This window comes from Ursus arctos, unplaced genomic scaffold (genome assembly GCF_023065955.2).
Source record: "Ursus arctos isolate Adak ecotype North America unplaced genomic scaffold, UrsArc2.0 scaffold_3, whole genome shotgun sequence".
Lineage (NCBI taxonomy): Eukaryota > Metazoa > Chordata > Mammalia > Carnivora > Ursidae > Ursus > Ursus arctos.
This window is the reverse complement of record NW_026622985.1, coordinates 38,861,192-38,885,346: the sequence shown is the minus strand read 5'-3', so window position 1 is coordinate 38,885,346 and position 24,155 is coordinate 38,861,192. Positions and strand designations below refer to the sequence as shown.

The following is a 24,155-nucleotide window of genomic DNA, read 5'->3' as shown; positions in this document are numbered from 1 at the left end:
AAATGACATATCTGATAAAGGGATAGTACCCAAAATCTATAAAAAACTTATCAAACTCAACACCCAAATTATAATCCAGTTAAGAAATGGGCAGAAGGCATGAACAGACATTTATCCAAAGATAACATACAGATGGCTGACACATGAGAAAATGCTCAACATCACTCATCATCAGGGAAATACAAATCAAAACCACAATGAGATACCACATCACACCTTTCAGAATGGCTAAAATTAATAACTCAGGAAATGACAGATGTTGGCAAGGATGGGGAGAATGGAGAACCCTCCTACACTGTTGGTGAGAATGCAAATTGATGCAGCCACACTCTGGAACACAGTATGGAGGTTCCTCAAAAAGTTAAAAAGTAGAACTACCCTATGACCCAGCAATTGCACTACTAGGTATTTATCCAAAGGATACAAAAATACTGATTCAAAGGGGCACATGCACCTCAGTGTTTATAGCAGCACTATCAACAACAGCCAAATTATGGAAAGACCCCAAATGTCCATTGGCTGATGAATGAATAAAAAAGATGTGGGGTGTGTGTGTGTGTGTGTGTGTGTGTGTGTGTGTGTATAGAATGGAATATTACTCAGCCATCAAAAAGAATGAAATCTTGCCGTTTGCAATGATATGGATTGAACCAAGAGTGTATTATGCTTAGAGAAATAAGTCAGTCAGAGAAAGACAAATACCATATGATTTCACTCATCTGTGCAATTTAAGAAACAAAACAGATGAGCATAGGGAAAGGGGAGGAAAAATTAAGATAAAAACAAAAAGGGAGGCGAGAGACTCTTAAAGATAGAGAACTGAGGTTTGCTGGAGGGGAGGGGAGTGGGGGAATATATTAAAGGGTGATGGGCATTGAAGAGGGCACTTGTGATGAGCACTGGGTGTTATATGTAAGTGATGAATCACTAGATTCTACTCCTGAAAATACTACACTATATGTTAACTAATTTGAATTTTAAAAAAATACTGGAGGGAAAAAAAACAGTATAGAGGTTCCTCAGAACACTAAAAATAGAACTGTCATATGATCCAGCAATCCTTCTTCTGGATATATACATCCAAAGGAAATGAAATCGGTATCTTAAAGAGATATCTGCCCTCCCACATTCACTGCATTATTCACAAAGGCAAGATATAGAAATAACATAAATGTCCATTGATGGAGGAATGTTTAAAGAAAATGTCACACACATACACACGCACACACACACACACAAATATTACACACCCTTAAAAAAAAGAAGAAAATCCTGCCATTGGCAACACAGACGAACCTGGAGAATGCTGTACTAAATAAAATAAGCCAGACATGGAAAAACAAATACTGTATGATCTCACATGCAGAATCTAAAAAAGTCAAATTTATAGAAGCAAAGAGTACAGTGGTGGTTTCCGGGGTCTTGCAGGTAAGAGAAATGGGAAGACACAGGTCAAGGGTACAAACTTTCAATTATAAGATGACCAAGTTCTGGGTAAATAATGATGAATACTATATAGCACGGTGACTCTAGTTAATAATACTGTATTGTATACTTGAAATTTGCCAAGAGTAGATCTTAAATGTTCTCATCACACACCAAACCAAAAGGTAACCATGTGAGGTGATGGATGTGTTAATTAGCTTGACTGTGGTAATCATTTCAGTGTATACATACATAAAACCATACTGTACACTTTAAATGTACACAATTTTATTTCTAAGGTATTTCTTAGTCATACCTCAATAAAGCTGGGGGGGATACTTAAAAAATTATCCAGTTTAGTAACTTTACTTTTCCTTTCAGAATTTTTTCTCTACATAACCAAAATCTTAAAAATCCCACCTCTCACTTTAAGATAGAGAAAATAAAATGCCAAGAAATGGTGACTTGCTGTAAGTCAAATGTTAAAACTGGAAATAGAACCCAAGTCTCTCAGTATTTTCCAGTATACCTTTTTGTTTCTGAGACTCTTAGTACCATTTAGAAAATAATTTGGCCTTTAATGTGACAATTCTGGAGAAAAGAGCTAGGTTATTCTATTAAGGAATAACATAGCCACACATTGCTTCGTTCCACCTTCATCAGAAAAAAGATAATTCCGGGGCTCCTGGGTGGCTCAGTTGGTTAAGCATCCAACTCTTGATTTCATCTCAGAGTCATGAGACTGAGTCCCGCATCGGGCTCCCTGCCAGCCACGGAACCTGCTTAAGATTCTCCCTCTCCCTCTATTAAAAAAAAAAAAAAAAAAAAAAAGACAATCCCAAAAGCAAATTTATAGAATCAGTTATAGGGCAACTCTAGTTGTCAGTCAATGCTCATTCAATCTTATATTCAATACTCTCTATAATAATTATTTTGTTAGGTATATAAGTATTAATAAAGCTAAATAAGTCACAAGATCACTTATGTTGTTTGTTCTGCTTAAGAAAACAAATGCACGATACTTTCAGAAAATATTTCATCAAATAATTTATTTTTTAGTAACGTAAAAGTTAAAATTACCTATATGGACTATTCATGAAAGTTCTCCCTATGGTTATACTGGCTAAATAAGGAGTTATTACTGTCAGTAGGTGGTAGATTTTTGATCTTTAGTAGCATTAGGCAGCAAGTTGTAGCGGTTCATGAAACATTCAGATGTTTAGTAGATTTCTTAGTTCTAATGACTTGCAAGACAATTTTGGACACTGACTATGCCACACAATAATGGGTTTCACTAGTTTCTTTCATTCATCCTTATTTTTGGTGAGCCATCATTAAGGTGCACCATGGCAGCACTTCATTAAGTTACAAACCTTCACAGTTCAAACCCACAAATTGTAGTGATAACTAGTTAGCTCTTGGGAGGGCTGAATTAACCTAGCACCAGTTGCTAAGACAATAACTTGAGACCAGTCTCTGCTTAGTGATTCCTGAAGCATTCATTAGTTTACCACCATGTGTAACTAACTTTTAACATTCGTGGAGAAAAGTACTTCTCACTATGATTCAAGGACAGCACAAATTCTAGATGGGAGGAGGGTCAGAAACAGTCAAGTTCATATCCCTGAGCCCTCAGGAAGAAGGATTTCTCACTTTCTTGCCCTCTCTCACACATGCTTATACTTTTCTTTAAGAACAAATGGAGAAATATGCCCAATCCATATATATCCTATTCCAGTTACATTCACCATTCTGTGTCTTACATGTTTAGACATTCTGAAAATGTCAAAGCATAGCCTAGCACAGTGTAACAGTGCTGTGAAAACAGAAAACCTATTCTTTAGTAATTCTTTTAGCTCAGAAATCACAGCTGGTCACCAATATCTGAGTCTTTTTGAGTTAGGAGCAACGGGATAGTTTTGTGAAATAAGCACTAGATCTGGAATCAGAAGATTTGCACTTCAAATGCACTTTCTTACAAATGAACATATATATTACCTAGTATATAAAAAGCACTAAAATGCTTTCTTCCTTTCTACCTACAACTAGAGACACAACATAACATAGGGGAAGTTACTCAGGTATTCATGAACTTACCTCCTCCTGTTGTTTGCCTCAATAACATTCATTTGAAGTAAACAACACTAATTAAGGGTATCTGCCATGTTTGTCCCTACTAAACTGAAATACTGGAGAAGTATTTTTCTCTACAATTGTTCACAATTTAAGTAAAATCCTTATTTTCTTTTTAATCTGTTTTGCAGAATAAGCATAAAGCTTATTCTTTCAGAATCAGCTGGATGATGGGTGGAATCATGGTCCACTTAAGGGGTCCAGATAAAGGGTGGAAGGAACTTCTGGCTCTTCCACCAGTTCCTTGGGCTCTCCATATTAACAGATGAGTCGTGTTCTCTCTTTCCTCCACTTTTGGCAAACTCAATTAAAAGACTATCAGTCTCAAATTCAACCTCTTGTTAAAATACAAGTATAAAGGACAGAAACAGCATCAGTGGTTTGTTTTTCTTATCATGTAATAACAAAATTATATATTGAAGACAAAAGACAACAGCACCAGGTACAGGTGCTGTGGAAAAGCCTGTCTTGGTGGTGGTGTCCAGCAATTTAAGCACTGGAGAAAAGACTGAACTAGAATTAAGAATATCATGACTGTTGGGGCGCCTGGGTGGCACAGCGGTTAAGCGTCTGCCTTCGGCTCAGGGCGTGATCCCGGTGTTCTGGGATCGAGTCCCACATCAGGCTCCTCCGCTATGGGCCTGCTTCTTCCTCTCCCACTCCCCCTGCTTGTGTTCCCTCTCTCGCTGGCTGTCTCTATCTCTGTCAAATAAATAAATAAAATCTTTAAAAAAAAAAAATTAAAAAAAAAAAAAAAAGAATATCATGACTGTCAGTATATACTCTTTGGCAGACTATTAGCAACATGTGAAAGTTTGGATAAAACAGGTTTCTAGAAATTTGTTTAAATTTCAGACTTAAGAAAAACCTTCTCGTATTAGCCATTTATTGAACATTACCATTTATTTCCATTGTTATTCATTGCCATGGAGCCCAATTATTTCTTTGTTTTCTTATTCATATTTAGTCTGCATTATCACAAATAAAATAAAGACCACAAGCATGTCATTACCCTTCAGCATTTCCCAATGCATAATTCCTAATTTGCATTAAATCCTTGAAGAAATGTACACTGCAGTGAATGATGTGTCCTTCTGTAAAAAGTACTGTAAACAAAATAATTTTTGGCTCAATATATACACACAAAACTATACAGTTAAACTGACCAAAGTGCTTTTATATATCTTAGGTGTGTGATACTCAATATACTTAGCGTACAGTATTTGAGAGGAATATCATCTTTGAACATAAGACAGTAGTTTAAGAACAAATAACTTTTATAATTTCACTCATTTAAGTGAAGTAGAAATCTTATGCACCATAATTGATGGGAAAAGCTAAATAATCAATGCTGCTGATACTTAGTGCAGTTCTCAAAGGCCTAAAACCTTTCCCAAAAATCAGTATTTGAAACCTGTCATTTTAGGGAAAAAACAAAACAAAAAAACCCCCACAACTTTCAACTATTTTTACTCAAGTACAGGAAAGCTTTGAAACAAGTTCTTCTAAGCATTCTAAGAAAATTAATTTTAAAAGAGGGGGCCATGGGAAGGACCTTAATTTCTAAGAATATCAGTCTGAGAGGTAACTTTATATGAAGAGAATGTCTGAGTATCTCAAAAAAGTAAGGAGGAAAAAAGTAATTAAAAATGTTGCATTCCACAAACTGAGCATAGCATAAAAATGACTCAAGAAGGGAAATTTAATGAAAAGAATAAAAAACTGAAACCAAATTGATTAAAACACAAAGACATACACGCACACATTGCATGAAGTCATTCAACATTACATGCTGGCTGGCTTTGTATTTTCTTTTAAAATATAATAACTTCTTAATGCATAAAACAATAAAGCTCTCAATAATAATCATGAAGAATTCTAATCAAATTTCACTCTAGAGTTAGTAATCTGCTAGCATAGTAGGCCTAAATAAATGTTATGTTAAACCAGGAATCAACACATGCTATTTTCCATAACAGGAGCCATATAAATTACAAGCTCTTCTATGTTTGTTTTAAACTAGATTTGGTACACTTAAGAACAAGCAGTATTCTCCATCCAGAGTACTCTAATGCAACTGATTTTATATCTTTTGGAATTTATAATTCATCCTAATGCTCAATCTTTACCAAAAAAACCACAATAGGATCTGCAGTTGCTACTTACTATCTTCTCTTGCATAGTAAAATTGTGAGCATTTGCTATGTTTCTAAACCCACAGGTTTTACTCTGAGGTTTTAGAAAGAAGCAACTTTATTTTCTTTTGGTTATTACTCATGATTTTAGCTTACAGATTATTAATTTTTAACACTAACATCCTGCTATATTCTCATTTGAGTTGTTCTATTTATCTCAAAGGTAGACTTTATGTATTACCATTACAAAAAAATAACTATTTGCATAATACTTTATGATTTTACATCTATTACAAACACATCACAGGGAGCCTGAGGATGCATTCAGCAGCTTGTCATTCACCACTTCAAGACCCTTCAGAAAGAAACAAGGGGGAGGGTGACATTTTGCTAATGGCAGAAATAAAGAAATGAATATAAATAACAAACCTTGAAGTTTTAAAAATACAAAAGAAATTTTAAAAATACAAACAAAAATATGATCCACATGCATAAACGAGATAGTTTTAATTTGTAAAACTCCAGATAAAGATGTATGCATCTTCTGTTATGATACCTTATTAAATTATCTAAAACTGCGTTACAAAAATAAAGGAAACTACCATCTTGTTGACTTTTATAAATTAATATATTAAAATATGATTGCACCTCTTTACAGAATTCAGCTTTTCCTCAGCTTTGTGAAATAATCTGAGTATCATTTCTTTATTACTACACTTAACCCTATAAATATGCATATTAAGAATGTTTAAGAGGGAAATAATAATGATTCAACATGTTTAGAAATCATGTTGTTTCATAATTTCTTCTTGGTAGAACAATTACAAAGAAGTGTTTAAAGCTTCTGTATTTTCTTCCATAACTACCAGTTCAGATAAAAAAAAAATACTGAATGCTCAGTTATGTCACCTCCAGTCTAAATGCTCACAGCACTTGAAGCTTTTTGTAAACAATATGCCTCTATACTAAATACATATCCCTTGAACCACCACCTACTTAATTTAACATTTTTAAATGTAGTTTCAAATGCAGCATAACACCATCTTAAACACACACACACACACACACACACACACACAGAGGAGTGTGCAGAAAAGGAAGGAGGTGGAGAGCAAGAAATGGAGCACGTTGTTGTTTTTCATTCATGCAGTATAGTGATGTCAGTGTCTGCAGCAGCAGCAGCAGTGGCGGCGGCAGGAGCCTTGACCTGTGGAGGCTAAAATCCACTGAAGTCAGTACCTCGCAGGATTCAAAAGAAACTGAGTAGATAATGTTTGAAAAATTGTTCAACTGTTCATGGTATGGATTTTAAATGGCTAACTAAACAGAATAGATTAGTTGCACAGTTTTAATTTGGGTAGAGAGGAGCAAGGCTGGATGTGGAGAAGTAACATAAAGGTAATATAATCAGGGAACTGGGGGCTAAAGAGCCTGCATTCAAAATCCCTTAAATGTAAGAACCTGACAAAATCACCTGGTGTTAAAAACAGCAGAAAACCCTCTTCTATTCCCAATATAAGCTCTCTGGTGATGCAAATCTGTTTGCTGCACAACCAGACTCAGAAAAGTGTTTTCATCATGATTACATTAAAATTGCATTAAACTCAGATATGCCACACTACAACAAAGAGGATAGTTTAAGCCTGATCACAAATTTCATTAAAACTACTTTATGATGGACCATGTAATTCTTAAGCAATTAAGGCTTTTGAAGGATGCAGAAAAACAAGTTGTACTATGATGTGTTGTAAGATGTTAGTGTTTATCAACAAAAGGGGAGGAGGCACTAGATGGCCATTATATTGTTGCAGCAACTACTCTTACTCTGCCCACAAAACCCTCTGTACACAATCAGTCTGAAATGGTTATTTTATGGCTGTTACATTAGTCCCTAAAAGAAAATCCCAAAACTCAATCTATGCACTGTCGAAGTTAAATCACTCAAAATTTCTCTAACTGCTGCCTTCTATTCGTTCTTTTACCTCTCATTTCATATAGCTCCAGAAAATGTGCAAGGGAGCTGCATATGGCATTAATCTGTTAGAAAATGGTGGCCTTTTCTATAAAATACAGCCAAAGATGTGTGTTCAGTTGTGGTCATTATTAGGGCGATCACGTTGTTTTCATTCATTCATTCAGGATTTGCTGGAGGATGTCAGTTTCTGCAGCAGCTGGCTTGACCTGGGGGAGGAGTGGGGGAGCAAATTCCTCCTGGTGCATACAGATTACAGGAGGTATTTCTTGGTGCTCATGTACACATACCACTGCACTACATCCTACTCTGCCACACCATCAAGTGGTCTGAAAACAAGTGCCTTAGCAACATGCTAATTACCAGCTAGAAATATTAAAAAATAAACAAACACAAAAACACCAAAACTGCAATCCATCATAACATAATCACTTTCTCCAAGTCTAAGTCTTTCATTAAAAAGCTCCATTTAAAAAAAAAATTCCACATACCACATCAACGTACAGAGCTCCACAGTGTTTCCCTTCCAAGCAGAGAGTTTTCCACTCGGTATGATCAGTTGTCTCCACAATGCTGCAGGAGCAGCATCTGTAGCTCTAGCCTGGTATCTAATTATATTAGCTACTCTACTCTCCCTTATGAGCTTTAAGTCCCTGTTTTGGCTAATCTTCCTTTTCTCCCTCAGGACCCAACTAGATCATGCACTGTGTCCCCAGACATAAACAAAACCAAACCAAAACACAAAACATTAAGAGAAGCCGACAGCATCCACTAGCTCACCATTACCTTTGACACCTAACAAAAAAGAAACTTGAGATCCTTTAACAGCTCAACTGAACTGTTAAGTGTGCTTAAAAATGTAAGGAAAAAGTGACCAAACTCCACAAATAGGTCTTTAGAAATTTACCATGAAAATCTTGAGTTGGGCATAGACGATTTTCAGTGAAGTACTGCTCTGATGCATATGACTATATAAAGTCGAAAAAAAGGAGACCAAAAAAAAAAAAAAAAAAAAAAAAACCCCACCAAAACACTATACACTTCAATTGCATACCCAAAACTGTCTCCTCTACACACCCAACAGATATCCTTATATCATAACTAATGCCATCACCCTTCCAAAAAAGAAGAAATATATATACCCCAGAAGTCACAGACACCTTAGGAACTTTGTAGGAAAGCACAAAGAGGCTGTAGATTACAACCACCACCTTATCTGCTGCCAGAGTTCGTGTGCGTGTATTTTTAAGTGTTTCGCCCAGCTCCTCCTTCCCCCGCTACCAACAGCAAACACATGAGTGAGCTAATCAGCTCACAAACTGAAAAACCTTTCGATGCAGGCGAGTGATGGAAGATAAAATCTGAGGGGCGGCATGTGGGTCAAATAAAAGTTGCTTTGCAGTTCGCTCCTCCAAGCCCCGCAGCGACCGCAGGGAGGTGAGGTTCCCAAAGCCACTTTCACACCTTCGATAATGCACTAGCAAAGAGAAGCCCGGAGAGGCTGAAGTTTCCACGGAGGGAACCGTCGGGGAAGACGCAGCCCGGGAGGACGGAAGGGTTGGGCTCGCTACCTCTGCACACCGGCGAGCCGGGGCTCCGTCTCTCAGGTGAGTTGCTCCTCCGGTGGTTCTCGGGGGACCGTCTCGGGCGGCCCTTGGCCCTCGGCGCCTGCTCGGTCGGGGCCGCGGCCGGAGGCAGCGTCGGGCTGGGCGGGCTGGGGCCGCGGGCCGCGCCGGGGCCCGGGAGGTTGCCCAGCGAGGCGGCGGCGGCGGCAGCGGCGGGTGGGCGCGTGGGACTGTGCTGGCTGCCCCGCAGGAGCTGGTAGGGCACCGTGGCGCGGATGGGCTGCAGCAGCCGGCCGGCTCCCGCAGCCGGGGCGCAACCCACGCCGCCGCCGCCCGCACCGTTCCCGCTTCCCGCAGAGGGGGCGGCAGGCGGGGAGCCCGCGGCGCTCCGCCGCATCCTCTGCGGCGGGGGATGAGGGGTCTGAGAGGAACTGGAGGAGGAGGCAGTGGACATGGTGGCTCCGAGGGCCCGGGACGACGCCGGCCGACACGGAGGCGCAGAGCGGGAGGCGCGCGAGCGTGTGGGAGCCGGCGCGATAGTGCGTGCGAGTGTGTAAGGGGGAGGGGCGGGGGTATCGGGGAGGAGGAGGAGTCTCTCGGCTCCCCCTTCCCAACGCGCACCCCCGCCGCCTCGGCGAGGGGGGAGGGGAAGGCTGCGAAAACAAACGCCCAACGGCCCCAACCGCCGGGCCGGGCTCGGTGTGGCGGTCACGACCGGGGCCGCGAGGAGCCCGGAGCCGCCACCGCCCCGGGCATCGCGCTGACAGGGGAACGGGGCAACAGTCCGGATCACGCAGGCTCGGGGGCCGCTCGCTGCCTTGCAGGGCTGCACGCGCGGGATCGCCCGGCAACTGCAGGGAGGGCCCGAACCCCTGCTTCGGGGATCGGGACAGGAGGAAAGGGCCTCGAGGTGTCTGGCTCTCCGCGGATCCCGCGCCACCGCAAACACCGCCGCCGCCGCCTCCGCCTGCTCCTCACTCCAAATGGCAACTGATTCCCCACCCGCACCCCGCCCCCGGCACCGCCTCCCGGCGCTCGGACCCGGCAGCTGCCGCAACGAGCGTTCCCATTGGCTCCGCCGCTCTCCACCAAAACTCGAGAGATTGGTTGCAGACTAGGAGTGAGAGGAGCACTTGCCAATGAATGTGGTGCGTGCTACTTTGGAGGCGGGGCGTGAGGGAGTGGAAGAGTGAGGAGGGGGCTGGCTGTGCGCGCAGGGAGAGGCGTGAGAGTTGACAGCCTTTGAGGTGAGAGCAAGAGTTTGACTGAGCTGCCCTAAGAAAGTGGGTCCGTGCGTGTCCTGCGTGTGCCCCGACACCCAAAGACACATGCACACCACGGTAAGCCAGTTGCGAGGGCTCCACCCTCCTGCGCCGATTGTACAACTTGAGATAGACGACACTTAAGGCTAAATTTACTTTGCAAGTACACCTGTTCTTTTGGCACGTTTTAGAGTTGGAACCAGAAAAATCCATCCCTTCCCCTCTTAACTTTAGTAATGTGAGTTTTTGTGGCAAGTAGACTAATTGATCAAAAGAATTTCAAGGCATCAAAAGCAAGTCTAGAATCTGGATTGAACAACGGGCCAATATTTTTATAAAAGTCTATCCTTAGGTTTGTAGTTATGCTGTGAAAAGAGAATCAAATCTTACGTTCCAAGACAATAACTGAATTGCAAGGGTTAACAAGGAATTGTACATCATTACACCATCCGTTAGATATATTAATGGAGGGCACCCTGTTGCCTTTCACCAGAAGCAGATGACCTCTTGGGAGAAATAAATACCAGACTTAATGTAACAATCCACTGTGGTAAATTTAGTTTTTATATTGCAGTGAAACTGAAGAGATATGAAGATTTTGGATGACTATCAAAAACCTAAGTTTACCCCACAGTAAACCAAGGTTTTAAACCTTATGCAGAAACAATTAATTTAAGGGTCTACATCAGATACTCCCCATTAATTTCCATGAGATTATAAGAGAGAAGTAGGTTATCAGATTAGTTTGCTCTTGGTGTCTGCCCACACTGACAAGCTTCCTGTGATTTTAGGTACTATATGCAGGGTTTAGTTTCACTTAGAGGAGTCATCCCTCTCTGCTTCCTTGTGCTGTCAGTCCAAAAACATACTAGCTTCTGTAAAAAGTAGATGAAACCCAATAAAAATTCAAGAATTGCATCCAGTACTTCCCATTAGGAACAGTGGTAGTTCCTCACTTTATCACACACTAGAATAACAGCTAACATTTAATAAACATTCATCACGTGCCAGCCACTGGTCTAAGAATGTTTTATGTGTTAACTCATTTAGCTTTACTATAATCCACAAGGTAGATAGTATTATTATCCCCATTATGTTCTCAGCTAAAGCACAAAAAAGTTAAATATCTTGCTTGAGATAACGTAGCTAGTAACTGGGGAGCTAAGAATCCAACCTGGGTGAACTAACTTGAATCTGTGAGTAAGCTCCCTATTCTAGCACATCACAGCCTAAAGCTGTGGACTACATGATTGGTAGAGTATTTACAACGGTCCATGAATGTCCTGTGTGAGATAAGTTCCAATTAGTTCAAAAGAAATTTTACAAGTGAAGATAGCCCACTACCTATGTTTTTCTTTCCATGATAACAGTGTATTTTAGTTATACATAAAGTAAATACTCTCAAATTTGGTGTAATTGATCTATTACGTTAGTTTTTCCACCTGAAATTAAAGACTCTTCATTAATTAGGAAATTGCATTCTTTCATGAGGAAAAAGTAAGTGTCTTCTTTGCAATGACTTTTTTAGAATATCAAAAACAAAAACCTTGACAGATTATAATATATGAAGTTTTAAAAAAAAGGCTGGTAAATTACTAAGTTGTTGATTTGATTACAGCATAGTTTCATTATAGAAATGTCCTTTCTGGCCACTCCTAAATATAAGTATGGAACGACCTCAACACATTAGATTACAATAATTCTAAATTTATACCAAGCCACAGCCATAATGATCAATTCTTGATTTGGATCTTAAAACCACAGACCTAACCATATTTTAAAGGCTTTCTATGTCTTTCAGATCTACCATGGCCAATTAAACCAGGCATCTAAAGCAAATCTAAACGACCCCCACACAGAACTACTATGATCTTAAAATCCTATTTTCAGTTACTTAAAAGTCATCATGACCTATTTAGCAAAGAGAAGCTGATTGAACATCCAAAGAAATCTTGGCCGTCTCTTAAACCTTTGTTCTCATGAAATAAGTACTGATCTTCATGGAGATCTTTGGAGAATTCAATCTCTAAACAAATCAAAGGTGGGCTAAAATAAACTAAACCCTACTTTCAAATGTCCATTTGTTGAGTTCTTAATAATGTTTTATTCTTATCAAGGATGGGAGTGGGCTATCAGGGAATACCAGAAACTTTAGAAAAATGTTCTCCTCAGTAAATTAGAAAACCCTTAGAAGGGGTGTGGATTGCTTGGCTAGCAGGGCACTGTTACACTACTGTGCTAGCTATGGGATAGAAAGGTCCAGGGCAGTGTTATACACAAATAATGAATCATGGAACACTACGTCAAAAACTAATGATGTGCTATATGGTGACTAACATAACAAAATGTTAAAAAGTCCAGGGCAGATTATTTCTATTGGTTGAATATAAGTGGGACAATCTCTGGAAGTTCTATATGAGCCTTAATGTTAGCAATGACCTCTTTCCTATGTTGCCTTGACTAGAAGAAAACAACATTGAAAAAACAATTTGACGGCATAGGAACTAACTTTGTTCTCAGGAGACATATCTTGGCTATGTGTGAGACAGAAATCCACCATTAGCTCATCTAAGGTAGAGTGAGATAGAGTTCTATTATATTTACTTCTTAGTTCTTAAACAGTAATGGGCATATTTTAGATTAAGTTAAAACTTGGAATCACTGGCTTCATATGGTTAATATGCAGCCCCATGTGGAGAGAAAATGAGGTAAAGAAGCATTGGACCTACAGAGCTATCAAGCCTGCCTTTTCTGGTTTCATCCAGGTTTGTCAGGCTGCACATCCAAGGTTCATCCAAATCTAAGAGGCAGGCCAGGCTGTCAGTATTAGCAATGAGGTCATGGCTGAGAGAGAACACTAAACAGATCTGCACTGATGTTCATCTTAAGCTGATTAAACTCTCTTGTAGGTGGATTCTTTATAGCAACAACAAAAAAAGCCTTGCCTGAATTTTTGTCCCTGGCAGATGCTTACAGTAATACTCCTTACTGCTTGTGACAGCCTACGTGCGCCTTTGCACTAGGTGTTCCCTCTGCCTGAAAAGTTCTTGCCCCAGATACCCACATGGCTTGCTCCTTCATTTCCACCAGCTCTTTACTCAGATGTCACCACCATCACGATGAGAGCTTTTCTGAAAACCCTTGTTAAAATTGCAAGCACTCCTAGGCATTTCCTATTCTCTATCCTACTTTTTTTTTCCCCCAGAAAACCTATCACAATCCAACCTACTATATATAATAATTATTTTTTGTTCTGTCTGTCTAGAATATAAGAGCTACGAAAGCAAGACTTTTTATTTTATAACTGCTGAATCTTCACAACAGTGCTTGGTACATGGTAGACAATCAATATTTGCTCAATATTGTTGAAGACTGGCAAATTTTAACCAATGCTTGTTGAACCAAAACTGTACCTTTTGTCAGAAAAATATATATAACCATGGGTAGATCTGCTGAAAAGATATAGCCACAGAGTAGAAAAATGTTCCATGTGGCTCCTATAAACCATACAGATATTTGCATTGGAGTTGGTGTTCAAAAAGAAAGCATATTTTGTATTCTGGTCTTTATACAGGCAAAGTGAGAAGTATTAGTCCTCGTGGATGTTGGAGGCTCATGAGAGGTTGGAAATGTACAGTGAAATTGGTGATGGAGAAACAGGCAGTTGAAATTTGCAGGAAAAAGGAATAACCAAGTGAAATTGACAGAGAAACAGGGTTGAGGTCAGTTAGGGGTTGACATCTGCTGATTTCTAGTCCTCTCTCACTGTTAAGAACAGTTATTCCCAAGAGGCCTGTATAAAGGAACTGAAAAAAAATTGTATTTAAGTAGAAAGCAACATTTCATGTAAATAATAAAAATTTTGCTTTGTTTCTTTTTCCCTAGCTTTATTGAGATATAATATAAGATTGTGTAAGTTTAAGGTGTACAATGTAATGCTTTTGCACTATACAGGTCTATAGTGCAAATGATTAACACAATAAGGCAATAAGGTTATTTAACATCCCTTACCTCACATAGTTACATTTATGTATGTGGTGAGAACTTTTAAAATCAATTTTCTTAGCAACTTTCAAATATACAATATAGTATTATTAACTACAGTCACCTCACTGTACATTATAGCTCCAGAATTTATTCATTTTTATAATTGGAAGTCTGTATCTTTTGACCACCTTCACCAATTTCCCTCACTCCCCACCCACCTGCCCTTGGTGACCACCGATCTGTTCTCTGTTCCATAAGTGTTTGTTTGTTTGTTTAAGATTCCGCACATAAGAGAATATATAGTATTTGTCTTTCTGCATCTGACTTATTTCACTTAGCAAAATGGCCTCAAGTTTCATCCACGTAATCACAAATGGCAGGATTTTTTCTTTTTTATGACTAAATAATATTACATTGTATTATGTGTATGTTATATTGATATATGTTTCCATGCCTTAGCTATTGTAAATAATGCTGCAGTGAACATGGTTCATGAACCTCTTGCAATGAACCTCTTTGAGATACTCATTTCATTTTCTTTGGATATATATCCAAAAGTGGGATTTTATATGGTAGTTCTACTTTTAATTTTTTGAGGAATTTCCATACTGTTTTCCATAGTGGCTGTACCACTCTGTTTTCACCAACAGTGCTCAAGGGTTCCCTTCTCTCACATTCTCTCTAGCACTTGTCATCTCTTGTCTTTTCTGAAACAGAAATTCTAACAAGTATGAGGTGGTATCTCATTGTGGTTTTGACTTGGCATTTCCCTGATGATGAATGATGTTGAGCATCTCTTCATGTACCTGCTGACCATGTGAATATCGTTTTTGGAAAAAGTATCTTTTTAGGTCCTTTGCCCATTTCCTTTGCTGTGCAGAAGGCTTTTTAGTTTAACGTAATTCCACTTGTTTGTTTTTACTTTTGTTTCCTGTACTTTGGGCATCATATCCATAAAATCCTTGCATAGGGAAAACTGTGCATTGTTTCTAAAAGAAGTTCAAAAGAAGCAATAGAAATAGGGGGTATTTTATTTTTAAAGAGTAAATATCAAAAGAGTAAGTATGTAATTATTCCTACAAGGATAGAAAATAGTGATGGGAACCACCAGTTTTTCAGCTTTCATTTCCACAGCAATTTCTATAGCCAACAATGATGCCAGGGGCACATTCCCTAAGCTGATATATAAGTTGACTTTTATCATTTAACTAAAAGACTATATTGTACAAAGCTAGGACATTTAGAGGCTAAAGATGTGGGGACCAAAAAACCTGCAAATATTCTCTTTCCAGGCTGTGGCATTCCGTTTGCTTTAGTTCCAAACATGGTGTCAACAATGCACGAGAGCAGTAGTAATCCTGTGTATGCTTGATTATCATAGTGTTATTTTGTCTTTTTATGAGACTTTAGAGTGATCAAAATGTGTTCTGGATTAGTTTCCTCTTATGTGTCTGCATTTTACTTTTTACTACATGAGTGAGTTGAGGCACTGTCATTAAGGTACAATCAATTCATCAGCAGTGCTTGATGAGAGAAGTTTCTTTTATTATTTTAAGCTTTGGGTAGCACACAATTTTCAGTGTCCTACTCACCATCCTATTGAAAAGGCCTTCACTAATACATCTAATTGGCCTATATGAAGATTTAATAGCACATCACTAGCAGCAGGCCTCATCAAGTTCCTTATTAAATGTCTTCAGTGTGTCAGACACTTGTATACTCTGTAGGGCACATCTGTTCTCACACTTTGGTCAATTGTAGTCTATCGGAGGCAAAAAGCCATGCCTACAAATCAAGGTAAAAATGATGTCTAAACATGTCTTCTAGAGGAGAGATGTAAATAAAATAATATGGAAGTGTTGGGAGGGAAAGACCACTTTTGAGGAAAGGCATCAGGAAGAAGAAGATGAGTAAGTCTTGTCATTAGGAAGACACAGGATATGTTAGGAGACAATTGGACCGCCTACCTTGACTGATTGTTAATGAAAGAAAAACCTAGATCTGTTGATGACCGGCCATGGAGGTTGGTAGGTGAGGCTTGTACTTTATATAGAGTATGCAGTGAGGAGCCGTCAGATTCTTGAGTGGGTGGGGAGAACATGAATGGAGCTGTGCTTCATGAAGATTGACGCAAGGATATTTTTTAACCTGGATCGGAGACTGCATACTGGAAGACGATTTAGCAGACTTGGACAATAATCCACATGAGTTTATGTAATGAGAGGTACGGGAATGACAGAGGATGTGGAGAGGAGGAAAAGATGAAAGTGATGGACGTTCTCAGCTGATAGACCTTGAAAGTAGGTCAGACAACTCTGAAGCTTCAGGATTGTAATGCTGATAGGATACTAGTGGCTTGAACAGGGCAGCCAAAAAAACAAGTAGGTTTGGTGAGAAGATAATTATGAATTCAGCTATAAATAAGAGAACCAGAGGATATTCAAGCAGAGGTAATCTTTTCTTTGTCTTATTAAGATATAACTGACACACAGCATTGTATAAATGTAAGGTATAGAGCATAAAGATTGGATTTACAAATATGTATTTCAAAATGATTACCACAATAAGTTTAACACTGATCATCTCATATAGATACAAGGAAAAAAAAGAGGAAAAAAATGTTTGAAGGTAGTTTTTAAATGATAGCAAAGTTGAGAACAGCAGAGATGTGGATTTTGGGGTATTCACATATATATGGTATTTGAAGCCAGGGGCACAAATGAAGTTGACAAGGGAGAAAAATGTAGAAATAAAGGACAAGAGGATGAAGGACAAAATTAACTAGGAAAGAAGGCAGAAAGGAAGCCCTCCTTAATAAAATGGAGAGTGTTTGGTGTTTTTGAAGATACGTTTGGTGGGAGGGGGAGGAGAGAGAGGAGTCTGACAGTATGTTCAGTTCTGCAAGATGATTATTTTATGTCTTATCCCTTTTTTTCAATCATCCAAAATCGTCCCCACACCTGCCTCTCCTGGTACAACTCCAGCATATTCCTACCATCAAGTCTAGAAATCTTTTGACATTTGGCCCAATTTCTCTTTCCTTTCTATTACAAGTGATGCATTTTCCCCTCTCTTACCAGAAGCCATTTCCTCTACTTGTGATTAAAATTCCTTCCTTTCTTCCCCTCCCTCTTGTTCATCATCCAATGCTTGAATATTCCCAAATATGTATGAATAAGCTCCATTGGAACAGTTTTAAAAAGCAAAACAAAGATTCTTGCTTTATCCCTTTCCATCTGCAGCCCTAATTCCCTGATCCCTTCACAGCAATGCTTCTTGAGAACATTGTCTGCAAGTTAGCACGAATTTCCTGTTCAGTGTACTTTAATCTGGCTTCTACCTGCACATGCCACTGAGAACTGCTAATCAATGTAGTCAACAGCCTCCATATTGCCAGACCCAATCAATATTCCTTGGAGCTCATCCTAATCCAACTTTTAGCAGTTTTCAACATAGTTGGTCAGGCTCAACTTCTTGACAAAAGATCTCTTCTATTGGAGTCTAACTACAACTGCCTGGTCTGCTTGCTTGCTTGCTTGCTTAACTCCTACTTAATTCCAGTGTAGTTAACATATAGTGTTATATTAGTTTCTGGTGTACAATGAGTCAACAATTCTATACATTACTCAGTGCTCATTATGATAAGTGTACTCTTTAATCCCTATCACCTATTTCACCCATCCCCCCACCTACCTCTCCTCTGGTAACCATCCATTTGTTCTGTGTAGTGAAGAGTCTGTTTTTTGGGCTGTCTTTTTTAACCTTTGTTCGCTGTTTTGTTTCTTAAATTCCACATATGAGTGAGATCACATGGTATTTGTCTCTCTGACAGAGTGAATTATTTCATTCAGTATTATATTCTCTAGCTCTATCTATGTTGCAAATGGCAAGATTTTGTTCTTTTTTAATGGCTGAATAATATTCCATTACACACACACACACACACACACACACACACACTACACTTTCTTTATCCATTCCTCTGTCAATGGATACTTGGGCAGCTTCGATTGTTTCACTATTGTAAATAATGCTGCAATAAACGCAGGGGTGCATGTATCCTTTCAAATTAGTGTTTTCATATTCTTTGGGTAAATACCCAGCAGTGTGATTACTGGATCATAAGGTAGTTCTATTTTTAATTTTTTGGAGGAACCTGAATACTGTCTTCCACAGTGGCTGCACCAGTTTGCATTCCCACCAACAATGCATGAAGGTTTCTTTTTCTCCACATCGTCATCAACACTTGTTTCTTGAGTTTATGATTTTAGCCATTCTGGCAGGTGTGAGGTGATCACTCATTTTAGTTTTGATTTGCATTTCCCTGATGAGTGACGTTGAGCATCTTTTCATGTGCTTGTTGGCCATCTGTATGTCTTCTTTGGAGAAATGTCTGTTCATGTCTTCTGCCCATTTTTTATTTGGATTATCTGTTTTTTGGGTGTTGAGTTTTATTAAGTTTTTTATAGATTTTGGATACAACCCTTGATGGGATATGTCGTTTGCAAATATCTTCTCCCATTTGGTAGATTGTCTTTTAGTGTTGTTGGTTGTTTCCTTTGCTGTGCAGATGCTTTTTATTTTGATGTAGTCCCAATAGTTTATTTTTGCTTTTGTTTCCCTTGCCAGAGGAGACATACCTGAAAAGATGTTGCCATGGCCAATGTCAGAGAAATTACTGCCTGTCCTCTCCTCTCTAGGATTTTTATGGTTTCAGGTCTCACATTTAGGTCCTTAATCCATTTTGAGTTTACTTTTGTGTATGGTGTAAGAAAGTGGTCCAGTTTCATCCTTTTGCATGTAGCTGTCCAGTTTTCCCAATACCATTTGTTGAAGAGTTTGTCTTTTCCCATTGCATATTCTTGCCTCTTTCATTGAAGATTTATTGACCATATAATTGTGAGTTTGTTTCTGGGCTTTCTGTTCTGTTCTATTAATCTATGTGTCTGTTTTTGTGCCAGTAGCATACTATTTTGATTATTACAGCTTTGTAATATAATGAAGTCTGGAATTGTGATGTTTCCAGCTTTGCTTTTCTTTTTCAAGATTGCTTTGGCTACTTGGGTCTTTTCTGATTCTTTTCTGATTTTAGGGTTGTTTGTTCAAGTTCTATGAAATATGCTCTTGGTATTTTGATAGGGATTGCTTAAATCTGTGGATTGCTTTTGGTAGTATAGACATTTTAACCATATTCTTCCAATCCATGAGCATGGAATGTCTTTCTTTGTGTCATCTTCAATTTCTTTCATCAGTGTTTATAGTTTTCAGAGTATAGGTCTTGTGCCTCTTTAAGTTTATTCCTAGGTATTTTATCATTTTTGGTGCAATTGTAAATAGGATCTATTCCTTAATTTCTCTTTGCTGCTTCATTAGTGTATAGAAATGTTATGGATCTTTGTACATTGATTTTGTATCCTGTCACTTTATCAAACACATTTATCAGTTCTAGTAGTTTTTTTGGTGGAGTCTCAAGAGTTTTTTATACATAGTATCCTGTCCTTTGCAAATAGTGAAAGTTTTACTTCTTCCTTACCAATTTGGATGCCTTTTATTCCTTTTCCTTGTCTGATTGCTGTGGCCAGGACTTCCAGTATTATGTTGAATAAAAGTGGTGAGAGTGGACATTCTTGTCTTATTCCTGACCTTAGGGGAAAAGCTCTCAGTTTTTCCCCATTGAGTGTGATGTGAGCTGTGGGTTTTTCATATAAGGCTTTATTATGTTGAGGTATGTTCTCTCTACACCTATTTTGTTGAGGGTTTTTATAATAAATGGATGTTGTACTTTGTCAAATGCTTTTTCTGCATCTACTGAAATTATCCTATGGTTTTTATCCTTTCTCTTATCCCTGTGATGTATCATGTTGATTGACTTGTGAATATTGAACCACCCTTGCATCCTGGTAATAAATCTCACTTGATCGTGGTGAATGATTTTTTTTAATGTATCGTAGGATTTAGTTTGCTAGTATTTTGTTGAGGATTTTTGCTTCTGTGTTCATCAGAAATATTGGCCTGTAGTTCTCTCTCTCTCTCTTTTTTGTGTGTGTGGTACCTTTATCCAGTTTTGGTATCAGAGTAAGGCTGGCTTCATAGAATGAATTTGGAAGCTTTCCTTTCTCTTCTATTTTTGGAACAGTTTGAGAAGAATAGATATAAACTCTTCTTTAAATGTTTGGTAGAATTCACCTGTGAAGCCATATGGTCCTTGACTTTTGTTTGTTGGGAGTTTTTTGATTACTGATACAATTTCATTTCTGATTATCTGTTCACGTTTTCTATTTCTTCCTGCTTCAGTTTTAGTAGGTTATATGGTTCTAAGAATTTATCCATTTTTTTCTTGGTTGTCCAATTTTCTGGCATATAATTTTTCACAATCATACAGTCCTTTGTATTTCTCTGGTGTCTGTTATTTCTCTTTTTGCATTTGTGATTTTGAGTCCTCCCTCATTGGTTTGGTTTGGTTTGTTGGTGAGTCTGGCTAGAGGTTTATCAATTTTGCTGAACTTTTCAAAGAACCAGGTCCTGGTGTCATTGATCTGTTCTGGTTTTGTTTTGTTGTTGTTTCTATAATAGAAACTAAATCATTTATTTATTAAATCATTTATTTCTGCTGTAATCTTTATTATTTCCTTCCTTCTGCTGGTTTTGGGTTTTGTTTGTTCTTTTTCTAGCTTCTTTAAGTGTAACATCAGGTTGTTTGAGATTTTTCTTGTTTCTTGAGGTAGGCCTGTATTGCTATAAACTTCCCTCTTAGAACTGCTGTTGGTGCATCCCAAAGATTTTATACCATTGTGTTTTAATTTTCATTTTTCTCCATGTTTTTTATTTCTTCTGTGATTTCTTGGAGGACCCATTCGTTGTTTAGTAACATGGTATTTGACCTCCTTGTATTTGTGGTCTTTCCAGATTTTTTCTTGTGGTTGACCTCTAGTTTCATAGTGTTGTGGTCAGGAAAGCTGCATGGTATGACTTCGCTCTTTTTAAATTTGTTGAGACTTGTTTTGTGGCTTAATATGTGATCTGTTCTGAAGAACATTCTCTGTGCACTTGAAAAGAATGTGTATTCTGTCTTAGGATGGAATGTTCTGAATATATCTCTTAAAATCAAGCTGGTCTAGTGTGTAATTCAAAGTCACTATTTCCTTGTTGATTTTCTGTTTGGATGATCAGTCCATTGATGTAAATGGGGTATTAAAATCCCTTACTATTACTGTAATATTATCAATTAGTTCATTTGTGTTTGTTATTAACTGTTTTATGTATTTGGGTGCCCTTGTGTTGGGTGCACACTTACAATTGTTATATCTTCTTATTGGATTGTTCCATTTATTATTATATAGTGTCCTTCTTTGTCTCTTGTTACAGTCTTTAAGGACTATTTTGTCTGATAAAAAAAATATTGCTACCCCAGCTTTCTTCTGACAGCCATTTGCATGATAAATGTTTCTCCATCTTTTCACTTTCAATATGCATGTGTCTTTAAAGATTTTATTTATTTATTTATTTATTTATTTAGAGAATGAGCACAAGAGGAGGGGCGGAGAGAGAGGGGGAGAGAGAATTTCAAGCAGACTCCCTGAGGAATGGGGAGCCCGATGCAGGGCTCGATTCCAGGACCCAGAGCTCTTGACCTGAGCCAAAATCAGGAGTCAGCCACTCAACAAACTGAGCCAAGCAGGCACACCTGCATGTGTCTTTAGGTCTGAATTGAGTCTCTTGTAGGCAGCATATAGATGGGTTTGCTTTTTTACCCATTCATCACCCTATATCTTTTGATTGGAGCATTAAGTCCATTTACATTCAAAGTAATTATTGATAAGTATGTATTTCTGCCTCCTACTTTTTTCTTTTCTCTTTTTGTTTTTTTTTTTTTTTTAGATTTTATTCATTTATTTGACAGAGAGACATCCAGTGAGAGTGGGAACATAAGCAGGGGGAGTGGGAGAGGAAAAAGCAGGCTCCCAGCGGAGCAGGGAGCCCGACACGGGGCTCGATCCCAGGACCCTGGGATCACACCCTGGGCTGATGGCAGACACTTAAAGACTGAGCCACCCAGGCACCCCTGCCTCCTACTTTTCTTGTTCAGTGTCCCTCAAGGGTTTTTCTTCCTCCAATCCCCTCTAAAAATCGGGCTCTATCTTCTGTTTTCTTCTTGGTGATCTCAAGCATTCCCATGACATTAAATACTCTAAAATGCTGGCAACTCCCAAATCAATCTCTCCAGCCCAGACATTTCCTCCAAATTCAGTATTCTGTTGCCTATCTGATGTGTCAAGTCTCCGTGAATATTTAAAAGTAATGTATCTGAAATAGAACTAAACTCTTCATTCCTGCTTCCTCCCCCCTCCCCGCCCCCGGTCAAAAAGTTTTTCCCCACTTCAGTAAATGGTATCACCATCCACCCAGTTATTCTAAATAACATGACCTGAGCAATATTTTCAATTTCCTACTCTCCTTCCCTCCCCAACTCCAACCCATCAACTTGTCCTCTCATTTGCTCCTCATAAATAGAAGTCTAATCCATCCCTTTTCTCCATGTCCTTTGCTATTACATTAGTCCACAAACTACCATCATCTCTTACCCGAGCTATTGCCACAGCTGCCAAGTGGTCTTTGCACTTCACTCTTGCTTTCTTTAATTGATTCTCTGCTTATCAGTGAGGATAAACCTAGAAATATATTAGACCATGTTGTTTGCTGCTTAAATCAGTTCAATGTCTTCCAATAACTTTGCAATCAAATCCAAATTCCTTAAAATAGCTTAAAAGGCTGGCCTGTTCTAGCTTAGCCTCTTTCCCCAGCCTCATCATGCTCTGTTCTCTGACTCATCTTTTAAGTTCCAGCCACAGTGCCTCCTTTCACTTACTCCAAAACCCTACTGCAGGGTCTTCACACAGATTATCTTCAGCCTGAAACACTCCTTCCACATCCCTCACACTCCTCAGTTTTCCTGAGTGGCTTCCTTACATTCTTCATGGTTCAGTTTAAATGTCATGTCTTCAGAGTATCCTTTGAGTCCTCACCTATCACTAATAACCTGTAATAATCTATCATTAAGTAAGTCTGTTTTCTTTTGTAATGTTCATCACAAGTTGTAAATACTTGTTTGTTTGCTTGCTTATAGGAAGCCTCCCCAACTAGATTGTAAAGTCTCTAAGGTCAGCGGCCTTGTCTCTTCTGTTCAGTACTTAACACCTAACCAATGCCTAGAATATAAGAGGTGATCAATAATTATTTGTTAAAACTTTATTGGTTGCTGATAGCTTCCCAGTTCCTGATTCCAATCCTTGTAGCACCCTATTACCCATTCTGTGGGAAAGCTTCCTGCAGTCTTATATAAAAATCCCCCTTGTTTCAATTACTTGAATAGATTTCTGTTTTTACAATTAAATTATCACTAATTGATTAAGTTTTGAAAAAGAGAGGGTTATCAGTAATATCAAATGCTACTGACTGGGTAAGAAGGTTAAGGGCTACACAAAAAGTCACTGGATCTCAACACCAGTGATCTCCAAACCAACAGTATGCATAAAATGTGGCTCTGTGGAAGCCAGGTTACAGTTGGGTTCATGAGAAGATTGAGAAGGTAGATACAACCAATGTAGAATGTTCTTTGTTGAGAAATTTGACAGTAAAAATAAGGCATGAATGAAAATGGGATCTTGGGGTTCAACAG

General features: G+C 38.7%; 1 protein-coding gene and 1 long non-coding RNA gene across 2 annotated transcripts in view; one reads left to right on the top strand and one right to left on the bottom strand.

Moving 5' to 3' along the window:
• The window catches only part of GLCCI1 (glucocorticoid induced 1), a 99,714-nt gene extending 89,932 nt beyond the window's left edge, over nt 1–9,782 (bottom strand). Inside the window, exon 1 of the mRNA XM_026506357.4 lies at nt 9,237–9,782. Within this exon, the coding sequence (XP_026362142.1) occupies nt 9,237–9,684 (448 nt within the window). The 5' untranslated portion in view covers nt 9,685–9,782. The remainder of the gene's footprint in view (nt 1–9,236) is intronic.
• Nucleotides 9,783–9,805: 23 nt separating this feature from the next.
• The window catches only part of LOC123001414 (uncharacterized), a 227,578-nt gene continuing 213,228 nt past the window's right edge, over nt 9,806–24,155 (top strand). Inside the window, exon 1 of the long non-coding RNA XR_008956304.1 lies at nt 9,806–10,570. This is a non-coding gene — a long non-coding RNA (uncharacterized LOC123001414). The remainder of the gene's footprint in view (nt 10,571–24,155) is intronic.